At 36.8% G+C, this 22,905-nt stretch overlaps 1 protein-coding gene across 12 annotated transcripts in view; it reads left to right on the plus strand.

Annotated features, from left to right (window-relative positions):
- WDSUB1 (WD repeat, sterile alpha motif and U-box domain containing 1) overlaps positions 1-22,905 on the plus strand; it is an 83,643-nt gene that overhangs the window by 25,705 nt on the left and 35,033 nt on the right. For 11 of the 12 annotated variants that reach the window (XR_003437995.1, XR_003437996.1, XM_027130698.1 and 8 more), the window contains 5 exons: positions 2,397-2,430; positions 3,689-3,729; positions 3,810-3,916; positions 4,666-4,845; positions 13,300-13,440. Coding sequence is in view for 10 of the 12 variants with exons in the window: in XM_027130698.1 (XP_026986499.1) it covers positions 2,397-2,430; positions 3,689-3,729; positions 3,810-3,916; positions 4,666-4,845; positions 13,300-13,440 (503 nt within the window). In the remaining 2 variants the exon portion in view is untranslated. Of the gene's footprint in view, positions 1-2,396; positions 2,431-3,688; positions 3,730-3,809; positions 3,917-4,665; positions 4,846-13,299; positions 13,441-13,595; positions 14,187-22,905 lie in introns of those variants that run through there. The other variant, XM_027130721.1, reaches the window with a different exon arrangement.

Genomic DNA, 22,905 nt, shown 5'->3' on the forward strand with positions numbered 1-22,905 from the left:
GGGCTTAGTTGCTCCGCGGCATGTGGGATCTTCCCGGACCAGGGCTTGAACCCGTGTCCCTTGCATTGGCAGGCAGATTCTTAACCACTGCGCCACCAGGGAAGCCCTCTCTTGTATTCTTGAGTGAGTAGAGTTAAGGTTTTAGAGTGCCACAAAATGGTAGGAATGGAGTATCAAAAAGACTTAACAATTAATGCATCCTTTATAAGGGAAAGTGAGGTTAAGGTGACAGAGCAGATTGTGGGTACTGAAAGAATTATATATAGCAGGGGGAAGAGTTATATATAGCAGGCAGGAAATGTATAACCAGCGGGACCAAACAATCAGAATTTTTGTTTGCTGTTGGCTCACGTTCTATTTAGGGAATATTTTGAGGTTTTATATTGTTTTAGTAGTTTCAAGGTATTTTATGTCTGTTTACAGTGGTTATAATTATTTTCTGCTTTTGAAACCCAAATCTTGAATATTGAAAACTATTATTTTTCCCTAATCCTGATTTCCTTCCCCCCAAATCTAATCAGTTATCAAATCCCATTACATCTTCCTTTGAATTCCCATTAGTCAAATTAGGGACTATAGGAGGCGAGTTTAAAATTCTATTAATCTCTAAATGGCCACAGGTCTCTGCCCATAATCTCTAGTCTTCTTGCCTAGATTCAGTAGACTCTTAAAGAGTTCTTCATGTTTGGCCTTTTGCTTCTCAAATTCATTTTTATACCTCATCAGCAAGTGAACCTATTTCATTGCCATCATGGCTGGCTATCTGTTGCCTACAAGACTATCTAATGATGATTCAGCTTCTCAAGTGATACATCATTAGGATGAGTTAGTGTTAATTGCACTAGTGGTAGTCTCAGAAAGTGGAAATTCCTTTTAGTTTGTTTTAAGGATGCTAAGAAGTAATAAAGTTTTCCCTAAGAATTTTAGATATTCCAGAAATAATACTTTGTACTTTGAGGAATTTAGGACAAAATAAGAGTGTCTATAAATCATGTCTAGCATATACATATTAGCTGCTAATATAATTTCTCAGTGTTTTTTGGCTGGAATTTAATGTTTAATGCTATAATTCTGGTTTTTGATGCCAGAATGCATTTATATGCTTCTTATTTGCTTGTATTTTATTTTACATTGAACAACGTATAAGTTCTATTTTGAAATTATGGCAAAGATTCTGTAGTCAAAATCCATCACCAACACTGGAGAGACTACTAAATATGAAATTTTAAGTCTTATTCAAAGGAATTTTGGTGGCATGTGGGATCCTAGTTCCCCAACCAGGGATTGAACCTGAGCCCCCTGCATTGGAAGCTCTGGGTCTTAACCACTGGATTGCCAGGGAAGTCCTTAAAAGAATTTTAAGCCTTCTAATAGGTGTGACTCCTGTGGTCAGACTGTAATCAGCTACCTTTTAATAATAATAAGTACAAATACTATTAAAGTTGTGCAGAGAGCAGTAACACTCGTATTGTTGATATGTTTTCTTGCTTTGCAACATATATCATGGCATAACAGCTATATCAGGGGGAAAATATCATGTAGAAACATATTTATCTGTTGTTCTCAATTAAGTAGTTTGTTATGTTATTGCATTTTTCTTTGTATGATGGTTTTCTTTTTCACCACTAGAATAAACCCAGATGGTTGTTTTAATTTTTTTTTTTTTCTTTTTTTTTTGTGATACGCGGGCCTCTCACTGTCGTGGCCTCTCCCGCTGCGGAGCACAGGCTCCAGACGCACAGGCTCAGCGGCCATGGCTCATGGGCCCAGCCGCTCCACAGCATGTGGGATCTTCCCGGACCGGGACACGAACCCGTGTCCCCTGCATCAGCAGGCAGACTCTCAACCACTGCGCCACCAGGGAAGCCCTGGTTGTTTTAATTTTTATAGCATTGAAAGAAACAATGTAGGGTCCATATCAAGTTTAGAATCATAATTTTCAAAAATGAGTCACAAGACATATATACATATTGATTAGTAATTAAGGCATGGCCATATCAATAATAGCAATGCTATTTGGAACAAGAATCAAGTAGAATGTACTAGCTTTTCCTTGTAGTAGTTTTTCCCTTCGAGTTACTAACTTGATATGAGATTGCGTCTTATTTATACATTACAAATGCTTATTCTGTTTATGGCTATATAGTATAAATAGCATGTGCTAGCGTTTAATAGAGTTTATAATTTTCTGATAAATTTGGTATTTGGTATATGGCATGTAGTTTTTTAAAATAAAAGTTTATACATATGAACAAAATAGACTGCATTCTGAATGTGTGCATATCAATATGTCAGCCTTAAAAAGTTACTAAAATGATTAAAAATACTAATTACATAAATACTGTACTTTGTTTTTATAGAACTTTCACCCATAATCTTTTTTTTTTCTTTTAAAGATCAGTGGATAAGTCTGTCATAGTGTATGATACTGTAAGTATTTCAAAATCTTGTATGATCTGTATAAATTATGTTTGCTTATTAGGCTACTGAACTTCAAGTTTAGCTAGGCAAGATGAGAAAAATGTACATATTTTTTCCGTTTAGGATGCCCAAGAATATAATATATACATTTTCAGAAATGCTAAAATAGTTATGCAGGTAAGGTATTGCTTCTGGAACAAGCCCTTAAATATTTCAATAATGGTTTTAAGATAGACAGATGTTTAGTCTGATCAAAAAAAATACAGATTTAAAGAGCATCAATATTAAAAAATCACTTTAAGTCAATTTTTCTTAAACTCTTACACCAGGTTTCCATAACAACAAAGGAGTGTTTACCCGAGGGTTTTGGGAAGGTATAGCTGAAAGCGGCTTTGCCACTTTAGAGTCCCACCTGGATTTAGAGACTAGTATAAGAAGAGTAGGTTATAAAGGATTTGGAAAAATAGGGCTTTTTGGTAGATGCATGTGAATAAAGACCGGGTTGCATAAGTATGAAGAAAAATGAACATTTAATATATAGTGAAAGTATGATTGACGAAAATATTCTCCAAGAGAAATCGGTGTTGAGTGGGACCTTACAGTGGTTGAGCTTAGGTTGTAGCTATGCCAGCAAAGAAATAGAGATGTGAATTATCAAAGTGTAGTGGGTCAAGCAAGGAAGCTAAGCTAGTCCTCCACACAGCAGTTAAAATTATTGAGTTCTGGCAGGAAGTGGGCAAGAGTACTCAAACGAGGTGAAATAGATCCTTAATATTTCTCAGGAAATTTTCGCGAGACTTTACATTCACAGAAATAGCTATAATGTTAAATTTTCTCCATAAAATATGTATATGAGTCTTAGTTAAATAGATCTAGTTGTTGGATGGCCCGCTAAGTGTACTCAATATTGAAATGACTAATTTCTACTCACTGGTCTGCAGTGGGTACAGTCAAATGCCATAGCAAAAATACAAATAATTTCATGGTGGTTACTATTAGTAAGTTGAGACAAATCAGCCAGGACTATATTATACTAAAAATTTCAGCAGACAGCAGTGCTGATAATTGAGAAAGAGTGAAATAAGTACTTGATAATGTTATTAGTTATAAATGCTATTCTCTATTCATTGGGTAAAGTTTTGGTTTATATTAGTGACTCATAATATTAGAATACATAGAGTATATAAACCATTCAGGTCAAACAAGTCTTTATCAGTAGCTTTACTCTTGCCTGAGTAAATATAAAGCTGTTTGTGTTGTTTTTCAGAATACTGAGGATATACTTCACACCTTGACTCAGCACACCAGGTCTGAACTTAACCTCACTTTGTATTAATATAATTAAAAAATTGGTCTGAGGATATATAATAGTTGTTTTTATTAACTAGGTATGTCACGACTTGTGCCTTTGCACCCAATATCCTTTTACTTGCTACTGGTTCAATGGACAAAACAGTGAATATCTGGCAGTTTGACCTGGAAACACCTTGCCAAGGTTAGTAAGGATATCATGTGTAACCCAGTTCAGCACCATTCACCATTAAAAGGAGAAATTCAGTAGTTTTTTGACAAATTATTCATGTTACTTTTCTCAATATAAAGCATACATACAAATTTAATATAATTTAAAAATAATTTTAGAGAACCCAGTGTTAAAGTTAACCCATCTCCATTAAAACTGTTGGTAAATGCTTTTGGATGCACATTCATGTATATCATACCTCCCATAGTTTTGTAAGCTCTTTATTTATACTCCATACTAATTTTTCAGATAAATATAGCCTAGAACAAAATAGAAATGATAGTTTTATCTTGTTGCTTTTATTTTTGGTTTTCTCAAGCAACATTGACACTTAATTTAGGAGTTTTTTTTTTTTTTTTTTTAAGGAGTTTTATTTTTATCACTGTCAGAATTAACCAATTAGTGGTGCTGATATGCAGATGACAGATCACATATAATACTTCTGCTGATATGAATTTTATATAATAAAGATAAACTTTTTCTGGAGTGTAAAATGTTCCAAAAGAGTAGCATTTAATGTAGCGTTAAATAATACTTTATACGTAGTATTATTTGATTTTTAAAAATTTCTTAAAGGATTTTAAAGTAGAAAACACAGACTTAAGAAAATTTCATTTACTTTTTAGTACAAAGTGAGAATGTTTATAAAGGATATACCTTTTCTTGTTGTTTTTTCACTTACTTTTTGTTTGTGGGGTTTTTTTGGTTTGTTTGTTTTTAAGCAAAGATCGCAGAAGATCAACCAAAGCAATTTACTGAAGATTGGTCAGAGGAAGATGTCTCAAACTGGCTTTGTGCACAAGGTTTAAAAGACCTTGTTGGTATTTTCAAAATGAATAACATTGATGGACGAGAACTGTTGAATCTTACAAAAGAAAGTCTAGCTGATGATTTGAAAATTGGTAAGACCTAGTGAAAGTTAGGCAGTCTTAAAAACAACTTTTAATAATTTACTCTGAGATTGGTTTTAATTGCATTAATGGTTTCCTCTTAATATTCTAGCACAGTAGTAGTTCTGGTATATGTCTGTGTGTAGAAGTATAGTATATTTTTATTAGATTATGGAAGAGAAATGTTACATACTGTTTCTTTAGGTAATTAAAGCTATCATGTAACTGTAATTTTTAAAATGTATATATTTTTTAAATTGTGATATAATTCACCCTTTTATAAGTGTACAGTGCAGTGACTATTCAAGTTGTATAACCATCACCACTATCTGATTCCAGAACACGTTCATCACTTCAGAAAGAAACTCCATTCCCATTAGCAGTCACTCCTATTCCTTGTCTCTCTAGCTCCTGGCAACCACTAATCTACTTTCTGTCTCCAAGGATTTGCCTGTTCTGCATTTCATAAAATGTATGGCCTTTTGTGTCTGGCCTCTTTTGCATAGCATGTTCTCAAAGTTCATACATGTTGTAGTATATATTAGTACTTCACTTTTTTATGGCTGAATAATATTCCATTGTATGAATTTATCACTTTCTGTTCATCCATTCACTGGTTGATTGGATTTAGATTGTTTCCAGTTTTTAGATTTTATGAAAATTGCTTCTATAAACATTCATATACACGTTTCGTGTGGGCATCTGTTTTCAGTTTTCTAGGGTGTTACCAAATCATATTGACAGAACTTGGCCAGAAGAAGATGTCTCCTTTTGTGATTGGGAGTTGGGAATGCATGTTATTAAACTTAATTGCTCAGGAAGAAAAGACCCTTTACCAGCTTGAGGGCTAGTAGGTCCTCAGTATGGGCAATGAGCAACATTTGGCTATATTTAATATAACTCTGGAAAGGCATCTGGCTCTTAATAAGATGACAAATTAAATAGGCCATCAGCTCCTGTACCCTCTTCCCCACCCCTTCCCCATCCCTGGAAATGCTACATAATTGAAAACTGATGAGTCTAGACACAAATAACCATCAAATATACAAAACAGAACTCTGAAAACTGTCGAGTGGAATTGGTAGATCATATGGTAACTCTGTGCTTGCATTTGAAGAACTGCCAGGCTATTTTCCAAAGCAACTGTGCTTTTTTATATTCTCACCCGCAGTGTATGAGGATTCCAATTTCTCTGCATCCTCATCAACAATTGTTTAGTTTTTCAATTATAGCCATCCTAGTGGTTTCTCTTTGTGGTTTTGATATGCGTTTTCCTGATGACTAGTGATGTTGAACAACTTTCCATATGCTTAGTGGCCATTTGTATATCTTCTTTGGAAGAATGTCTGTTCAGATTCTTTGCCCATTTTAAAGACTGGGTTATTTGTCTTTTTATTGTTGAGTTGTTTATATAAATTTAGATACTAGACCCTTAATCAGATATATGATTTATAAATATTTTCTCCCATTCTGTGGTTTATCATTGCGCTTTCTTGAAAGTGTCCTTTGATGCACAAAAGTTATAAATTTTGGTGAAGTCCAGTTTATCTGTTTTTTTTCTGTCATTGCTTGTGCTGTAGGTGTCGTATCTAAGAAACCCAAACCTAATCCTGAATCTTGAAGATTTACACCTGTGTTTCTTCTATGACTTTTATAGTTCTAGCTCTTACATTTAGGTGTGTGATCAATTTTGACTTAATTTTTGTATATAATGTGAGGTAAGGGTTTAGCTATATTCTTTCAGATGTATATATCCAGTTGTCCCAGCACCATTTGTTGAAAAGACTATTCTTTCCCCTTTAAATTATCTTAGCACCCTTGTTAAATATCAGTTGACCATAAATGTGAGGGTTTATTTCTGGACTCTCAATTCTATTTCACGGATCTATTTGTCTGTCCATATGCTAGTGCCACAGTGTCTTAATTATTATAGCTTTGTAGTAAGTGTTGAAATTGAAAATTGTGTGTCCTCCATCTCTGGATTTTTCTTCTCTCCAGGATTGGTTTTGCTCCTTTGGGTCCCTTGGCATTTCCATAGGAATTTTAGGATCAACTTGTCAAATTCTGCAAAAAAGCCACCTGACTTTGATGGGGATTATACTGGATTTCTACATCAGTTTGGGGATTATTGTCATTTTAACAATATTAATTCTTCTAATCCATAAACACAGGATTTTTTTTTTTTTTTTTTGCGGTACGCGGGCCTCTCACTGTTGTGGCTTCTCCCGTTGCGGAGCACAGGCTCCGGACGCACAGGCTCAGCAGCCATGGCTTACGGGCCCAGCCGCTCCGCGGCATGTGGGATCTTCCCGGACTGGGGCATGAACCCATGTCCCCTGCATCGGCAGGCGGACTCAACCACTGCGCCACCAGGGAAGCCCAGTACAGGATATTTTTATGTTTTTTCAGGTCTTCTTAATTTCTTTTTCAACAATGCTTTGTAATTTTCAATGCACAAGTCATTTTTTCTTAAGTGTACAATCCACTGGTTTTTAGTGTACTCACAGAGTTGTACAACAGTCACCACTATCTAATTGCAGAGCATTTTTTTTTTTTTTGCGGTACGCAGGCCTCTCACTGTTGTGGCCTCTCCCGTTGTGGAGCGCGGGCTCAGCGGCCGTGGCTCATGGGCCTAGCCGCTCTGCGGCATGTGGGATCTTCCCGGACCAGGGCACGAACCTGCGTCCCCTGCATCTGCAGGCAGACTCTCAACCACTGCGCCACTAGAGAAGCCCTAATTGCAGAACATTTTTATCCCCCAAAAGAATCCCATTCTTTCCTCTTTCTAGCCTCTTGGCAACCACTGATCTATCTTCTGTAGAAATAGGATCTACCTATTTTGGACATTTCTTTTAAGTGGAACCATACAATATGTGGCCTTTCGTATCTGGCTTTATTAATTTAACCTTTCAAGGTTCATCCATGTTTTTGTATGTGTAAGTACTTCCTTCCTTTTTATGGCTGAAAAATACTCCATTGTATGGCTATACCACATTTTGTTTATCCACTCATCAGCTGATGGTCATTTGAGTTGTTTCTACTTTTTGTCTGTTATCAATAATGCTGCTGTGAATATATATGTATGAGTTTTTGTGTGAGTATATTTTCATTTCCCTTGGATATATGATTAAAAGTAGAATAACTACATATACCATTTTGAGGAACTGGCAGACTGTTTTCCAAAGCAGCTGTACTATTTTACATTCCCACCAGCAGTGTGTGAGCTTTCCAATTTCTTCACCTCTTTGTCAGCACTGGTTATTACCTATCTTATTGATTATAGCCATTCAATAGATGTGAAGTGGTATTTCATTGTGGTTTTTGATTTGCATTTACCTAATGATATGGAGCATATTTTCGAGTGTTTATTGGCTGTTTGTGTATCTTCTTTGGTTAAAATTGGTTTGTCTTTTTATTGTTGAATTGTAAGAGTTGTTTTATGTGTTCTGGTTATTATCAATACATCCTTATCAAAAACAGTTTGAAGTCTTAGTGTTGTGCTCTAATGAACATAATACTCAGACGCTTATCAGTGTGCTCTAGTAAAATCTTAATTAACCAGAAAGCTTAGGAAATAGGATGTCCATAGTGAATTTACTGTTAATGAGGAGTCAAAGAGCAAAAAAGTGTTTGTTACAGAAAATCATCTAAAGTATAGTAGTATACTTTCATTACATAGTAAATATAGTATGTGAACCTATTTAAGTGTCTTGGAAGCTTATGGCCTTTTAAGAAGTTAATAGAATGATGCTTTTGTGAAAATAATTAGAATCAGATGGTTTTGTACTCAGGCCATACTGTGAAAGCTATTTTTGTATCTCTAGTAACTTATTTCCTTTATAGTTTACTCTTTCTTCCTGAAAGTAGGTAATAGAGTACAGGGGTTTTTTTGTTTTTGTTTCTTTTTTTAAGTTCTGGTGAATTTAGCATGTTCATTAGCTGATTTCTCATTACTCTCTCACAATAAGTTTTAACAATACCTTATCACACATGACAATATAAAATAATAATTTCAGATTTCAACAAAGGATGTTTCAAAACATAAGAGAGCATAGTAAAAACAATAGGAATAGAATTCTGTCCCAATAGCCCGATAAATAAAGTATAAGAAATTCTTACAGGATTCAATTAGTGGCCTGAAATAGTTTTTGAAGGTGAGTCTCGGGTTTAGTAGTTATGATCATTTTGACGTTCAGTGAAATAAGTTTTGGAACTACCAGGCTCAAGCCAAAATTGAAATATAATTTAAATAAGTCTGCTGTGGTCTAAAAGCTGAATTAGGAAGATCATTATAAACGGAGACAAGAACATTGCATACTCTCTAGTAAGTAAGGAATTTGCTTTGTGTTTGTGCTTAAGATTTGGAAAGTTAGCAAATACAACAAATTAAATACAGAATAAATTAGTAAGTAAATTTTTAAATAAATTTTTAAATAATTTTTTTTCTACATCATTCTACAGTATCAATATTTTAAAGTTTTTGCACAATTATAAAGGGTCAGCAGGCTAACATTAATCTTCTACAACTGCTACTTTAAGCTACAGTGGATTTCTGTTAGTCTTGAGTTTTAAGAAAAGTAGGCTCATCCTCAAAACAGTAAATTGGAGTAATAGAGAAGTGAAATTGGGTCTAGAAAAAAATGTGTTAAGAGGCAAACTGATGAGTATGTGATAATGAATTTTACTCTTGTGATGCATAACTATTTTACTTGCATTTGCTTTTGTGGTACAGCTGTTAAAATGGTTCCTATGTCAATGTGAATAAATATGAATTTAACATTCATCATATGAAGGAAGTTAATTAATTTTCAGTGAAGTGTATTGGAGTGTTAGGGAACGAAGTAGTATATCTATAACGTTTGACACTTAAAAATTATTTTTAAGGAGTCAAGCAGTCTATCAAATCTTTTTTCAATGAGCCTTTGTAAATATACAATAAAGGAACCTTCTGTAGATTTGAGTATCTGTTGGAACCTGGTGTTTTAACCTAGAGTAATAGTCCTTTTCTAGGATAGTGTTAATGAAAACTAAGGGTACAATAGACATACAGTTTTAGGTAGGAAATAACTCCTTATATCTAGTGCTATATTTGCATAAGGAATATCCAGAAAGAGATTACAGGTACAAGAGATCCTTGATATTAAGAGAGGTATGTCTTAAGACATATGTGTATCCATGAATTTGTGAACTCTACGATAGCCTTTAATATTGCAACCAAAAGGCATAAAGTATGAAGATAAAGAGCAAGGAAGTCTCTTTGAGATGTGATCCTAGGCAAGCAGTAAGTCCACTAACTAGCCACGTGATTTTCATCTGCAGTTTGGCTTCAGGTTATATCCAGGACTCAGGAATATTGCAAACTGCTACCTATCTTGGAGTTTGGAATTGCTGTAGACGATATAACGGTAGAACCATGGAATGACAAACGACAAGGAACTATTGTATATTGTGTCAGTCCTTACCCTTATATTCAACTAATTATCAGTCATAGATTTATCAGTCATAGATTCTTAATTGGGAATGAGGTTTCTTCAAAGCGTTCCTTCTTCTTTTTGCTCATGTCTTTCCAAGAAACCATGAAAGCACTTGAGACATTTTTATCATTTTCTGCTTTAAAAATTATAATATCAAATTATTATATCAAATGCTTTTTAAAACTTTATGCACCAGCTGTCTTAACAGCCTCAGATTTTGGAAGTTTCATGTTTCAAATTCTAGTAATACTTCCTTATGTAGACTTTCACTTGTTGCCTAACTGCATATACTGTTAAGTAATAAGAACATTTACCATTTTTTCTTTACACACAATTGAAGTGAAATAGTCCTTTCACATGTATAGGCCTGTGCACTGACCTGCTGTTAGAGTGGGCATAACCCTTCCAGTTCAGCTGCTGCTCTTAAATTGGCCTACCCCACTTTCCTGAGAGTAGGGCATTTCGGGGTCTCCATTCCTCAGGCCTATCAGATGTCCTGTTGCTTCCGCATTGATATCAATCACAGGTCTTATGGATGTTGGTGGTTTATTCTCTTCCACTTATATAGCGGGATTCATGAGGCTACCCTGCTACCTTGTTTTTTGGAAGTGTCGGTGGGATTTGATTTTGCTATCTCGTTGCTCTGTTTTTATGTGGGGATTCAGAGAAGTTTAAAAATTATATTGCTTCTATCACCATCTTCTCTAAATCCTTTAAAAAATCCCTACTGTACCTATAGTTTTGTGTCCCTTTTCTTTCCTAATACAGTTTTATGTCTTGTTTTCTCTTGATCTTTCAAGTCAGAAGTTTGTTAATAAATTTTATTTTTAAAAAATAAAAAGTTTTTAAGTTCTTTTCTCCAAGAAACCAGCTTTTGATTCTGTTGTTCTGTCTCAGGGCATTGCAGAGGTGATTCAGTGACCAGCCCAATGGGCTGTAATTGTTAGTCCAGGCCATAGCGCTCTCTTGTTACCCTGCCTCCAGCTCATGCTGGTGTTGCTGCCTTAGCAATGATATTTACAGGACAAAGTTGGGGAGAGTGAAGGCTACAAGTAGAAAGGTATTTCTTCCATTTGTGTACACAAATCTCTGCTTTAAGCTGTTTCCCATCCCCTACTCTGGAACCTAGTTAGTTCTGTTTCCTTGAGGGTTTTCTGAATTTTGTATTTTTGATGGTTATTTGTGTCCAGACTCCATCAATTCTCAATTATGTAGCATTTCCAGGGATGGGGAAGAGGGTACAGGAGGTGATAGCCTATTTAATTTGTCATCTTATTAATAGCCAGATGCCTTTTCAGAGTTATAGTAAATATAGCTAAATATTGCCCATTGCCCATACTCAGGGTTTACTAGCCCTCAGCTGGTAAGGGTCTTTTCTTTCTGAGCAATTAAGTTTAATAACACTCACTGCCAAACCCCAATCACAAAAGGAGATGTCTTCTTCTGGCCAAGTTCTGTGGATATGATTTGGTAACTGCTTGCCTGAGGGCATTCTTAAATGACATTAAAATTAGACAAGGGTAACACACAATTTAACCTTACCCAGTACATTTTGAAATAGGGTTTCTATATTCTTTATTAATAAACATTCTAAATATTGGCACACATGTATATTCGACAGGGTAATATATATATTGTTTTCAGAATATTAAATACCTCTATATCCTTATTACATGTTGTATAATTTTCCCCTTCAATGATATGACTTAATTATGTTAGTTACGTAATTATTAATGTGTCTAATTAGTCTAATTATAAAAGTGTTTATAACATGGTGCTTTTAAAAAATTGTATTAAAAATCCTCAATTTTGTTTCAATGAATTACATAGGAGGTAAGTCATAGGAAAGCAGTAAAGCAGTTCCTAAGATGTAGGCAGCTGCTAGGTTGACTTACCGTACTTGCATAGATATGGTCAATGAGTCCAAATAGATTTGAACAGTTTATTACTCATGGCACAGCAGGCAGCATGAGCTTCATATTTAAATTGGTTGCCCTTTCCACCTAGTCTTGTGGGGGCAATTTGTGTTGGTGTCATAGCTGAGGAACCCTGAGTTTATGAACCCCCCCCCCCCAATCTTATAAAGGGACTGCTAGCAAACTAGTCCAAGAGGAAGACATTATCTTTATTCTTGTCAGGAAACAAATCTGCCCTCAGACTGGGAGGGAAACACTATCTCTAGCTTCCAAGTAAGTTTGCAGACATCCTTGAAAAGATTGCTAGACAAAAGGTGTCATAAGGTGTGTATAAACACATGGAGAATTACCTTCCAATCAGAAAGAAAACTGATTTGACTTTTTATGGGAACTCAGAGGTGTTCTGAAATGTTGTTCTTTTTTCCTACCCACCCTACACCCTCCAAACACCTCCACCTAAAATAGAACTGTCAGCTAGATTATCTAAAAATATAAACAGATAATCACACTAAACTTCCTAAACTTCATTGTATTAATCTTCCCAAAATTAAAAACTAAGATAATTTTAAAAACTTAAGATAAAAGTAATACAAATGAATGAAACATACGTGTAGAGTCTTGGACAAACATATGAACTTTATTTGAGATTGTGTTTCATATGAGAATCAGCAAATAATATACCCAATTTCATGTTTAAAAATAGATGGAATTTTTATATTATCAAATTGAACATCTTTAGAAATGATTTTTAGGAAATTTTTTGTTGTCTAAATAAATTAACCTATAATAATGAGCCTTTTCTGATTTTGTGTGGTATATTAGTATTTGGGCAATCTGAAATTCTTGAGGAACTTTGAGAATCAAAAGTTATTTAGAATAAACTTGCTGAGTTATTTTAATCACACAGTATTCTATACTACAAATATTGATTAAAGAATTTATAAAAAGGTTCCATGTGGTAAAACAGGATGTCTGAAGATTTTTGGTTGTAGTAGATGAAATTTCTCTTTGCTGAAGACTTGCATAAAGGTTAGAAGTAATAGTTCTCCAGCCCTAACAGAATAATTTATTTTCAGAATCTCTAGGGCTGCGTAGTAAAGTTCTGCGGAAAATTGAAGAGCTCAGGACAAAGATGAAAACGCTTTCCTCTGAAATTCCTGATGAATTTATATGTCCAATAACTAGGGAGCTTATGAAAGATCCTGTCATCGCATCAGGTATGTGATGCTATTCTAAGTTTCAGGGCATATTATGTACTAAATGAATAAATAATGTAGACAGTTCACAGAAGTTTGTGTTTAAATGTGAAACTTTTTCAAAATTTATTTCTCATAAGTTCTTTTTTTTTTTTTTCTTTTTAAAAATTCCTTAGATCTGAGGTGAACTACTGAACATTGTATGTTTCTTAATGAATAAAACTGGATGGAGCAGGTTTGGATAAGATTAGAGACAAAAGAAATAATCTTGACAAGCCTTACTTAAACTTGTGAAATATGTATTTAGTTACTAGAATGTATAGTTAAAATACTGTTTTTTAAGATAGACTGTTGAGATCTATTATATTTATTTTGTCTATCATGAATTTAAACAACCTTACAGAAATAAGAATTTAAAGGATATAAAGTTACATCATTTCACATTAATTTCTAATCTTTGTAAATGAACACAGACATACATACTTTACATAGTTGTACTCAGTGAATCCATATCGTGCTTTTTATTTTTAAGACTATTATATACATTTCTGAATATTGACTTAGTCTACATAATTTTCAGTGTTAATAACTTTATTCCACTGGAGCTCTATGCTACAATTTGACTCTTCTACTATTTGGTGTATGTATATGTTTGAAAAGCTTTATATTGTTAATAGCATTGTGCTGATATCTTGGTACTCCTTTCATTGTGTTGTTACCATTACTTAGGGGTATTTTCGTGACATGTGTTCCCCAAACCAGAATTAACTGATCAGAATATATATATATATATATATATTTTTTTTTTTTTTTGGCGGTACGCGGGCCTCTCACTGCTGTGGACTCTCCCGTTGTGGAGCACAGGCTCCGGACGCGCAGGCTTAGCAGCCATGGCTTAGGCCCAGCCACTCCACGGCATGTGGGATCTTCCTGGACCGGGGCACGAACCCATGTCCCCTGCATCGGCAGGCAGACTCTCAACCACTGTGCCACCAGGGAAGCCCCCAGGATATTTTATGAATGTTAAAAAGAAGAGTTTTGATAGTTCTTGTTAGAATTTTATTAGATTGTTTTCTAGGAAAAAATAGTTTAGAATGCTACCAGAAATGTATGTAAGTGTACCTGTTTTTCCAGTTTTGTGATCATTGAATTTTATTTATTTTTTATTTTTTTAAATTTTATTTATTTATTTTTTAACATCTTTATTGGAGTACAATTGCCCCACAATGGTGTGTTAGTTTCTGCTCCATAACAAGGCGAATCAGTTACACACATACATATGTTCCCATATCTCTTCCCTCTTGCGTCTCCCTCCCTCCCACCCTCCCTATCCCACCCCTCCAGGCTGTCACAAAGCACCGAGCCAATATCCCTGTGCCATGCGGCTGCTTCCCACTAGCTATCTACCTTACTACGTTTGTTAGTGTGTATATGTCCATGACTCTCTCTCGCCCTGTCACAGCTCACCCTTCCCCCTCCCCATAACCTCAAGTCCGTTCTCTAGGAGGTCTGCATCTTTATTCCTGCCTTACCCCTAGGTTCTTCGTGACATTTTTTTTTTCTTAAATTCCATATATATGTGTTAGCATACGGTATTTGTCTTTTTCTTTCTGACTTACTTCACTCTGTATGACAGACTCTAGGTCTATCCACCTCATTACAAATAGCTCAGTTTCGTTTCTTTTTATGGCTGAGTAATATTCCATTGTATATATGTGCCACATCTTCTTTATCCATTCATCCGATGATGGGCACTTAGGTTGTTTCCATCTCCGGGCTATTGTAAATAGAGCTGCAATGAACATTTTGGTACATGACTCTTTTTGAATTTCGGTTTCCTCAGGGTATATGCCCAGTAGTGGGATTGCTGGGTCATATGGTAGTTCTATTTGTAGTTTTTTAAGGAACCTCCATACTGTTCTCCATAGTGGCTGAACCAATTCACATTCCCACCAGCAGTGCAAGAGTGTTCCCTTTTCTCCACACCCTCTCCAGCATTTATTGTTTCTAGATTTTTTGATGATGGCCATTCTGACTGGTGTGAGATGATATCTCATTGTAGTTTTGATTTGCATTTCTCTAATGATTAATGATGTTGAGCATTCTTTCATGTGTTTGTTGGCAGTCTGTATATCTTCTTTGGAGAAATGTCTATTTAGGTCTTCTGCCCATTTTTGTATTGGGTTGTTTGTGTTTTTGTTATTGAGCTGCATGAGCTGCTTGTAAATTTTGGAGATTAATCCTTTGTCGGTTGCTTCATTTGCAAATATTTTCTCCCATTCTGAGGGTTGTCTTTTGGTCTTGTTTATGGTTTCCTTTGCTGTGCAAAAGCTTTGAAGTTTCATTAGGTCCCATTTGTTTAGTTTTGGTTTTATTTCCATTTTTCTAGGAGGTGGGTCAGAAAGGATCTTGCTGTGATTTATGTCATAGAGTGTTCTGCCTATGTTTTCCTCTAAGAGTTTGATAGTTTCTGGCCTTATATTTAGGTCTTTAATCCATTTTGAGCTTATTTTTGTGTATGGTGTTAGGGAGTGATCTAATCTCATACTTCTACATGTAGCTGTCCAGTTTTCCCAGCACCACTTATTGAAGAGGCTGTCCTTTCTCCACTGTACATTCCTGCCACCTTTATCAAAGATAAGGTGTCCATATGTGCATGGGTTTATCTCTGGGCTTTCTATCCTGTTCCATTGATCTATCTTTCTGTTTTTGTGCCAGTACCATACCGTCTTGATAACTGTAGCTTTGTAGTATAGTCTGAAGTCAGGGAGCCTGATTCCTCCAGTTCCTTTTTTCGTTCTCAAGATTGCTTTGGCTATTCGGGGTCTTTTGTGTTTCCATACAAATTGCAAAATTTTTTGTTCTAGTTCTGTGAAAAATGCCAGTGGTAGTTTGATAGGGATTGCACTGAATCTATAGATTGCTTTGGGTAGTAGAGTCATTTTCACAATGTTGATTCTTCCAATCCAAGAACATGGTATATGTCTCCGTCTATTTGTATCATCTTTAATTTCTTTCATCAGTGTCTTATAATTTTCTGCATAAAGGTCTTTTGTCTCCTTAGGTAGGTTTATTCCTAGATATTTTATTCTTTTTGTTGCAATGGTAAATGGGAGTGTTTTCTTGATTTCACTTTCAGATTTTTCATCATTAGTATATAGGAATGCCAGAGATTTCTGTGCATTAATTTTGTATCCTGCCACTTTACCAAATTCATTGATTAGCTCTAGTAGTTTTCTGGTAGCATCTTTAGGGTTCTCTATGTATAGGATCATGTCATCTGCAAACAGTGACAGCTTTACTTCTTCTTTTCCGATTTGGATTCCTTTTATTTCCTTTTCTTCTCTGATTGCTGTGGCTAAAACTTCCAAAACTATGTTGAATAAGAGTGGTGAGAGTGGTCAACCTTGTCTTGTTCCTGATCTTAGTGGAAATGCTTTCAGTTTTTCACCATTGAGGATGATGTTTGCTGTGGGCTTGTCATATATGGCCTTTATTATGTTGAGGAAAGTTCCCTCTATGCCTACTTTCTGCAGGGTTTTTATCATAAATGGGTGTTGAATTTTGTCAAAAGCTTTCTCTGCATCTATTGAGATGATCATATGGTTTTTCTCCTTCAATTTGTTAATATGGTTTATCATATTGATAGATTTACGTATATTGAAGAATCCTTGTATTCCTGGAATAAACCCCACTTGATCATGGTGTATGATCCTTTTAATGTGCTGTTGGATTCTGTTTGCTAGTATTTTGTTGAGGATTTTTGCATCTATGTTCATCAGTGATATTGGCCTGTAGTTTTCTTTCTTTGTGACATCCTTGTCTGGTTTTGGTATCAAGGTGATGGTGGCCTCGTAGGAGTTTGGGAGTTCCTCCCTTTGCTATATTTTGGAAGAGTTTGAGAAGGATAGGTGTTAGCTCTTCTCTAAATGTTTGGTAGATTCGCCTGTGAAGCCATCTGGTCCTGGGCTTTTCTTTGTTGGAAGATTTTTAATCACAGTTTCAATTTCAGTGCTTGTGATTGGTCTGTTCATATTTTCTATTTCTTCCTGATTGAGTCTTGGCAGGTTGTGCATTTCTAAGAATTTGTCCATTTCTTCCAGATTGTCCATTTTATTGGCATAGAGTTGCTTGTAGTAATCTCTCATGATCTCTTTTATTTCTGCAGTGTCAGTTGTTACCTCTCCTTTTTCATTTCTAATTCTATTGATTTGAGTCTTCTCCCTTTTTTTCTTGATGAGTCTGGCTAGTGGTTTATCTATTTTGTTTATCTTCTCAAAGAACCAGCTTTTAGTTTTATTGATCTTTGCTATTGTTTCCTTCATTTCTTTTTCATTTATTTCTGATCTGATTTTTATGATTTCTTTCCTTCTGCTAGCTTTGGGGTTTTTTTGTTCTTCCTCTAATTGCTTGAGGTGCAAGGTTAGGTTGTTTATTCGAGATGTTTCCTGCTTCTTAAGGTGGGCTTGTATTGCTATAAACTTCCCCCTTAGAACTGCTTTTGCTGCATCCCACAAGTTTTGGGTCGTTGTGTCTCCATTGTCATTTGTTTCTAGGTATTTTTTGATTTCCTCTTTGATTTCTTCAGTGATCACTTCATTATTAAGTAGTGTATTGTTTAGCCTCCATGTGTTTGTATTTTTTACAGATCTTTTCCTGTAATTGATATCTAGTCTCATGGCGTTGTGGTCAGAAAAGATACTTGATACAATTTCAAATTTCTTAAATTTACCAAGGCTTGATTTGTGACCCAAGATATTATCTATTCTGGAGAATGTTCCATGAGCACTTGAGAAAAATGTGTATTCTGTTGTTTTTGGATGGAGTGTCCTATAAATATCAATTAAGTCCATCTTGTTTAATGTATCATTTAAAGCTTGTGTTTCCTTATTTATTTTCATTTTGGATGATCTGTCCATGGGTGAAAGTGGAGTGTTTAAGTCCCCTACTATGAATGTGTTACTGTCGATATCCCCTTTTATGGCTGTTAGTATTTGCCTTATGTATTGAGGTGCTCCTATGTTGGGTGCATAAATATTTACAATTGTTATATCTTCTTCTTGGATCGATCCCTTGATCATTATGTAGTGTCCTTCTTTGTCTCTTTTAATAGTCCTTATTTTAAAGTCTATTTTGTCTGATATGAGAATTGCAACTCCAGCTTTCTTTTGGTTTCCATTTGCATGGAATATCTTTTTCCATCCCCTTACTTTCAGTCTGTATGTATCTCTAGGTCTGAAGTGGGTCTCTTGTAGACAGCATATATAAGGGTCTTGTTTTTGTATCCGTTCAGCTAATCTGTGTCTTTTGGTGGGAGCATTTAGTCCATTTACATTTAAGGTAATTATCGATATGTGTGTTCCTATTCCCATTTTCTAAATTGTTTTGGGTTCGTTATTATAGGTCTTTTCCTTCTCTTGTGTTTCTTGCCTAGAAAAGATCCTTTAGCATTTGTTGTAAAGCTGGTTTGGTGGTGCTGAACTCTCTCAGCTTTTGCTTGTCTGTAAAGGTTTTAATTTCTCCATCAAATCTGAATGAGATCCTTGCTGGGTAGAGTAGTCTTGGCTGCATGTTTTTCTCCTTCATCACTTTCAGTATGTCCTGCCACTCCTTCTGGCTTGTAGGGTTTCTGCTGAGAGATCAGCTGTTAACCTTATGGGGATTCCCTTATGTGTTATTTATTGTTTTTCCCTTGCTGCTTTCAATATGCTTTCTTTGTATTTAATTTTTGACAGTTTGATTAATATGTGTCTTGGCGTATTTCTCCTTGTATTTATCCTGTATGGGACTCTTTGTGCTTCCTTGACTTGATTAACTATTTCCTTTCCCGTATTAGGGAAGTTTTCAACTATAATCTCTTCAAATATTTTCTCAGTCCCTTTCTTTTTCTCTTCTTCTTCTGGAACCCCTATAATTCGAATGTTGGTGCGTTTAATGTTGTCCCAGAGGTCTCTGAGACTGTCCTCAGTTCTTTTCATTCTTTTTTCTTTATTCTGCTCTGCAGTAGTTATTTCCACTATTTTATCTTCCAGGTCACTTATCCGTTCTTCTGCCTCAGTTATTCTGCTATTGATCCCGTCTAGAGTACTTTTAATTTCATTTATTGTGTTGTTCATCGTTGCTTGTTTCATCTTTAGTTCTTCTAGGTCCTTGTTAACTGATTCTTGCATTTTGTCCATTCTATCTCCAAGATTTCGGATCATCCTTACTATCATTATTCTGAATTCTTTTTCAGGTAGACTGCCTATTTCCTCTTCATTTGTTAGGTCTGGTGCATTTTTATCCTGCTCCTTTATCTGCTGTGTGTTTTTCTGTCTTCTCATTTTGCTTATCTTACTGTGTTTGGGGTCTCCTTTTTGCAGGCTGCAGGTTCATAGTTCCTGCTGTTTTTGATGTCTGTCTCCAGTGGCTAAGGTTGGTTCAGTGGGTTGTGTAGGCTTCCTGGTGGAGGGGACTAGTGCCTGTGTTGTGGTGGATGAGGCTGGATCTTGTCTCTCTAGTGGGCAGGTTCACGTCTGGTGGTGTGTTTTGGGGTGTCTGTGGCCTTATTATGATTTTAGGCAGCCTCTCTGCTAATGGGTGGGGTTGTGTTCCTGTTTTGCTAGTTGTTTGGCATAGGGTGTCCAGCACTGTAGCTTGCTGGTCGTTGAGTGAAGCTGGGTGCTGTTGTTGAGATGGAGATCTCTGGGAGATTTTCACCGTTTGATATTATGTGGAGCTGGGAGGTCTCTTGTTGACCAGTGTCCTGAAGTTGGCTCTCCTACCTCAGAGGCAGAGCCCTGCCTCCTGGCTGGAGCACCAAGAGCTTTTCATCCACACGGCTCAGAATAAAAGGGAGAAAAAGTAGAGGGAATTAGTAGAAGTATGAGGAAAGAAAGAAGGAAAGGAGGGTAGGAAGGAAGGAAGAAAGAAAGAAAGAAGCAAAGAAGGAAAGAAGGCAGGAAGGAAAGAAAGGAGGGAGGGAGGGAGGAAGGAAGGAAGGAGGGAAAGAAGGAAAAAGAAAGAAAGAAGATACAGTAAAAATAAAATAAAGTATAATAAAGTTATTGAATTAAAAAATTCTTATTTAGAGAAAAAAAAAGGGACGGATAGAATCTTAGGACAAATGTTGGAAGCAAAGCTATACAGACAAAATCTTACACAGAAGCATACACATACACCCTCACTAAAAGAGGTAAATGGGGAAAAATCATAAATCTTGCTGTCAGAGACCACCTCCTCAATTTGGGATGATTCGTTGTCTAAAGGAGGGAAGGAAGGAAGGAAAGAAAGAAAGAAAGAACGAAGGTAAAGTATAATAACGTTATTAAAATTAAAATTGATTATTAAGAAAAAAATGTTTAAAAAAAACCATGGACGGATAGAACCCTAGGACAAATGGTGGAAGCAAGACTATACAGACAAGATCTCACACAGAAGCATACACATACACATTCACAAAAAGAGGAAAAGGGGAAAGAATCATAGAACTTGCTCCTAAAGTCCACTTCCTTAATTTGGGATGATTGGTTGTCTATTCAGGTATTCCACAGATGCAGGGTATATCAAGTTGATTGTGGAGCTTTAATCCGCTGCTTCTGAGGCTGCTGGGAGAGATTTCCCTTTCTCTTCTTTGTTCTCACAGCTCCCAGGGGCTCAGCTTTGGATTTGGCCCTGCCACTGCGTGTAGGTGGCTGGAGGGCGTCTGTTTTTTGCTCAGACAGGACGGGGTTAAAAGAGCCGCTGATTCGGGGGCTCTGGTGCACTCAGGTCGGCGGGGAGGGAGGGGCACGGAGTGCGGGGCGGGCCTGCGGCGGCAAAGGCCAGCGTGACTTTGCACCAGCCTGAGGCGCGCTGTGCGTTCTCCCGGGGGAGTTGACCCTGGATCCCGGGACCCTGGCAGTGGCGGGCTGCACAGGCTCCGCGGAAGAGGGGTGTGGAGAGTGGCCTGTGCTCGCACACAGGCCCCTCGGTGGCGGCAGCAGCAGCCTTAGCGTCTCCCGCCCGTCTCTAGGGTTCGCGCTTTTAGCCGCGGCTCGCGCCCGTCTCCGGAGTTCTCTCAAGCAGCGTTCTTAAACCCCTCTCCTCACGCACCAGGAAACAAAGAGGGAGGAAAAAGTCTCTTGCCTCTTCGGTGGGTGCAGACTTTTCCCCGGACTCCCTCCTGGCTAGCCGTGGTGCACTAACCCCTTCAGGCTATGTTCAACAACCCCAGTCCTCTCCCTGCGCTCCGTCCGAAACCGAAACCCGAGCCTCAGAGCCTAAGCTCGCAGCCCCGCCCGCCCCGGCGGGTGAGCAGACAAGCCTCTCGGGCTGGTGAGCGCCGGTCGGCACGGATCCTCTGTGCGGGAATCTCCCCGCTTTGCCCTCCGCACCCGTTGCTGTGCACTCCTCCGCGGCTTCGAAGCTCCCCCCTCCGCCCCCCGCAGTCTCCGCCCGCGAAGGGGCTTCCTAGTGTGTGGAAAGTTTTCCTCCTTCACAGCTCCCTCCCACTGGTGCAGGTGCTGTCCCTATTCTTTTGTCTCTGTTTTTTCTTTTTTTTCTTTTGCCCTACCCAGGTACGTGGGGAGTTTCTTGCCTTTTGGAAGGTCTGAGGTCTTCTGTCAGCGTTCAGTAGGTGTTCTGTAGGAGTTGTTCCACGTGTAGATGTATTTCTGGTGTATCTGTGGGGAGGAAGGTGATCTCCGCGTCTCACTCTTCCGCCATCTTCAAGGTCCCCCCGATCATTGAATTTTAGAACTCATTTATTTTTGCAAGTTTAATACTTGTTTGAAACTGTATTCCTTTTTTTTTAAATTAATTTTTTTTTTGCTGAATTTACATTTATTTACTCTGATTTTGTTTCTTATGCCAGTAGTGTACTTTTACAGTTAAACTAAATTATTGTTAAACAGGAAGTAAAAATCTTAAAAGTTTTTAAGAAAGTGTGCACATGTGGGCCCCTTTCTATTTGTTTTTATTTCTCAGAAATCTTTAGACTGCCTCATTTCTGGTCTGGATCAGTTATAGTGAAGGCAAAATTCCACTACAGTGGAGGTGTAGTGGAGTGTAGTCTGAAAGTGAGTTGATGGTTGATGGGGGTGATAATAAACTGGGACTTACGTCCTAAACTTACCCAGCTCATCAGAGACAGGTATAACAGATTTGGGGAAATTTGTAATTAGATGCAGGCATTAATTATTTAAATACATCTTTTCTTAATTGTAGTAAAATACACATAAAATTTACTGTCTTAACCATTTTTAAGTGTATTACACTATTGTGTAACCAATCTCCAGAATATTTTCTTCTTGCAAAACTGAAACTATATACCTTCTTGTTTCTATGAATTTGACTATTCTACATGTCTCATATAAGTGGAACCATACAGTGTTTGTCTTCTTGTGTCTGGCTTATTTCATTTAGCATAATGTCCTCGGGGTTCATCCACATTGTAGCCTGTGTCAGAATTTCGTTCCTTTTTAAAGCTGAATAATACACCATTGTATGTGTACACATCTTGTTTAT

The sequence above is a fragment of the Aethalodelphis obliquidens genome, unplaced genomic scaffold (assembly GCF_003676395.1).
Source record: "Aethalodelphis obliquidens isolate GAN/ISIS:26980383/991018 unplaced genomic scaffold, ASM367639v1 scaffold2, whole genome shotgun sequence".
Taxonomy (NCBI): domain Eukaryota; kingdom Metazoa; phylum Chordata; class Mammalia; order Artiodactyla; family Delphinidae; genus Aethalodelphis; species Aethalodelphis obliquidens.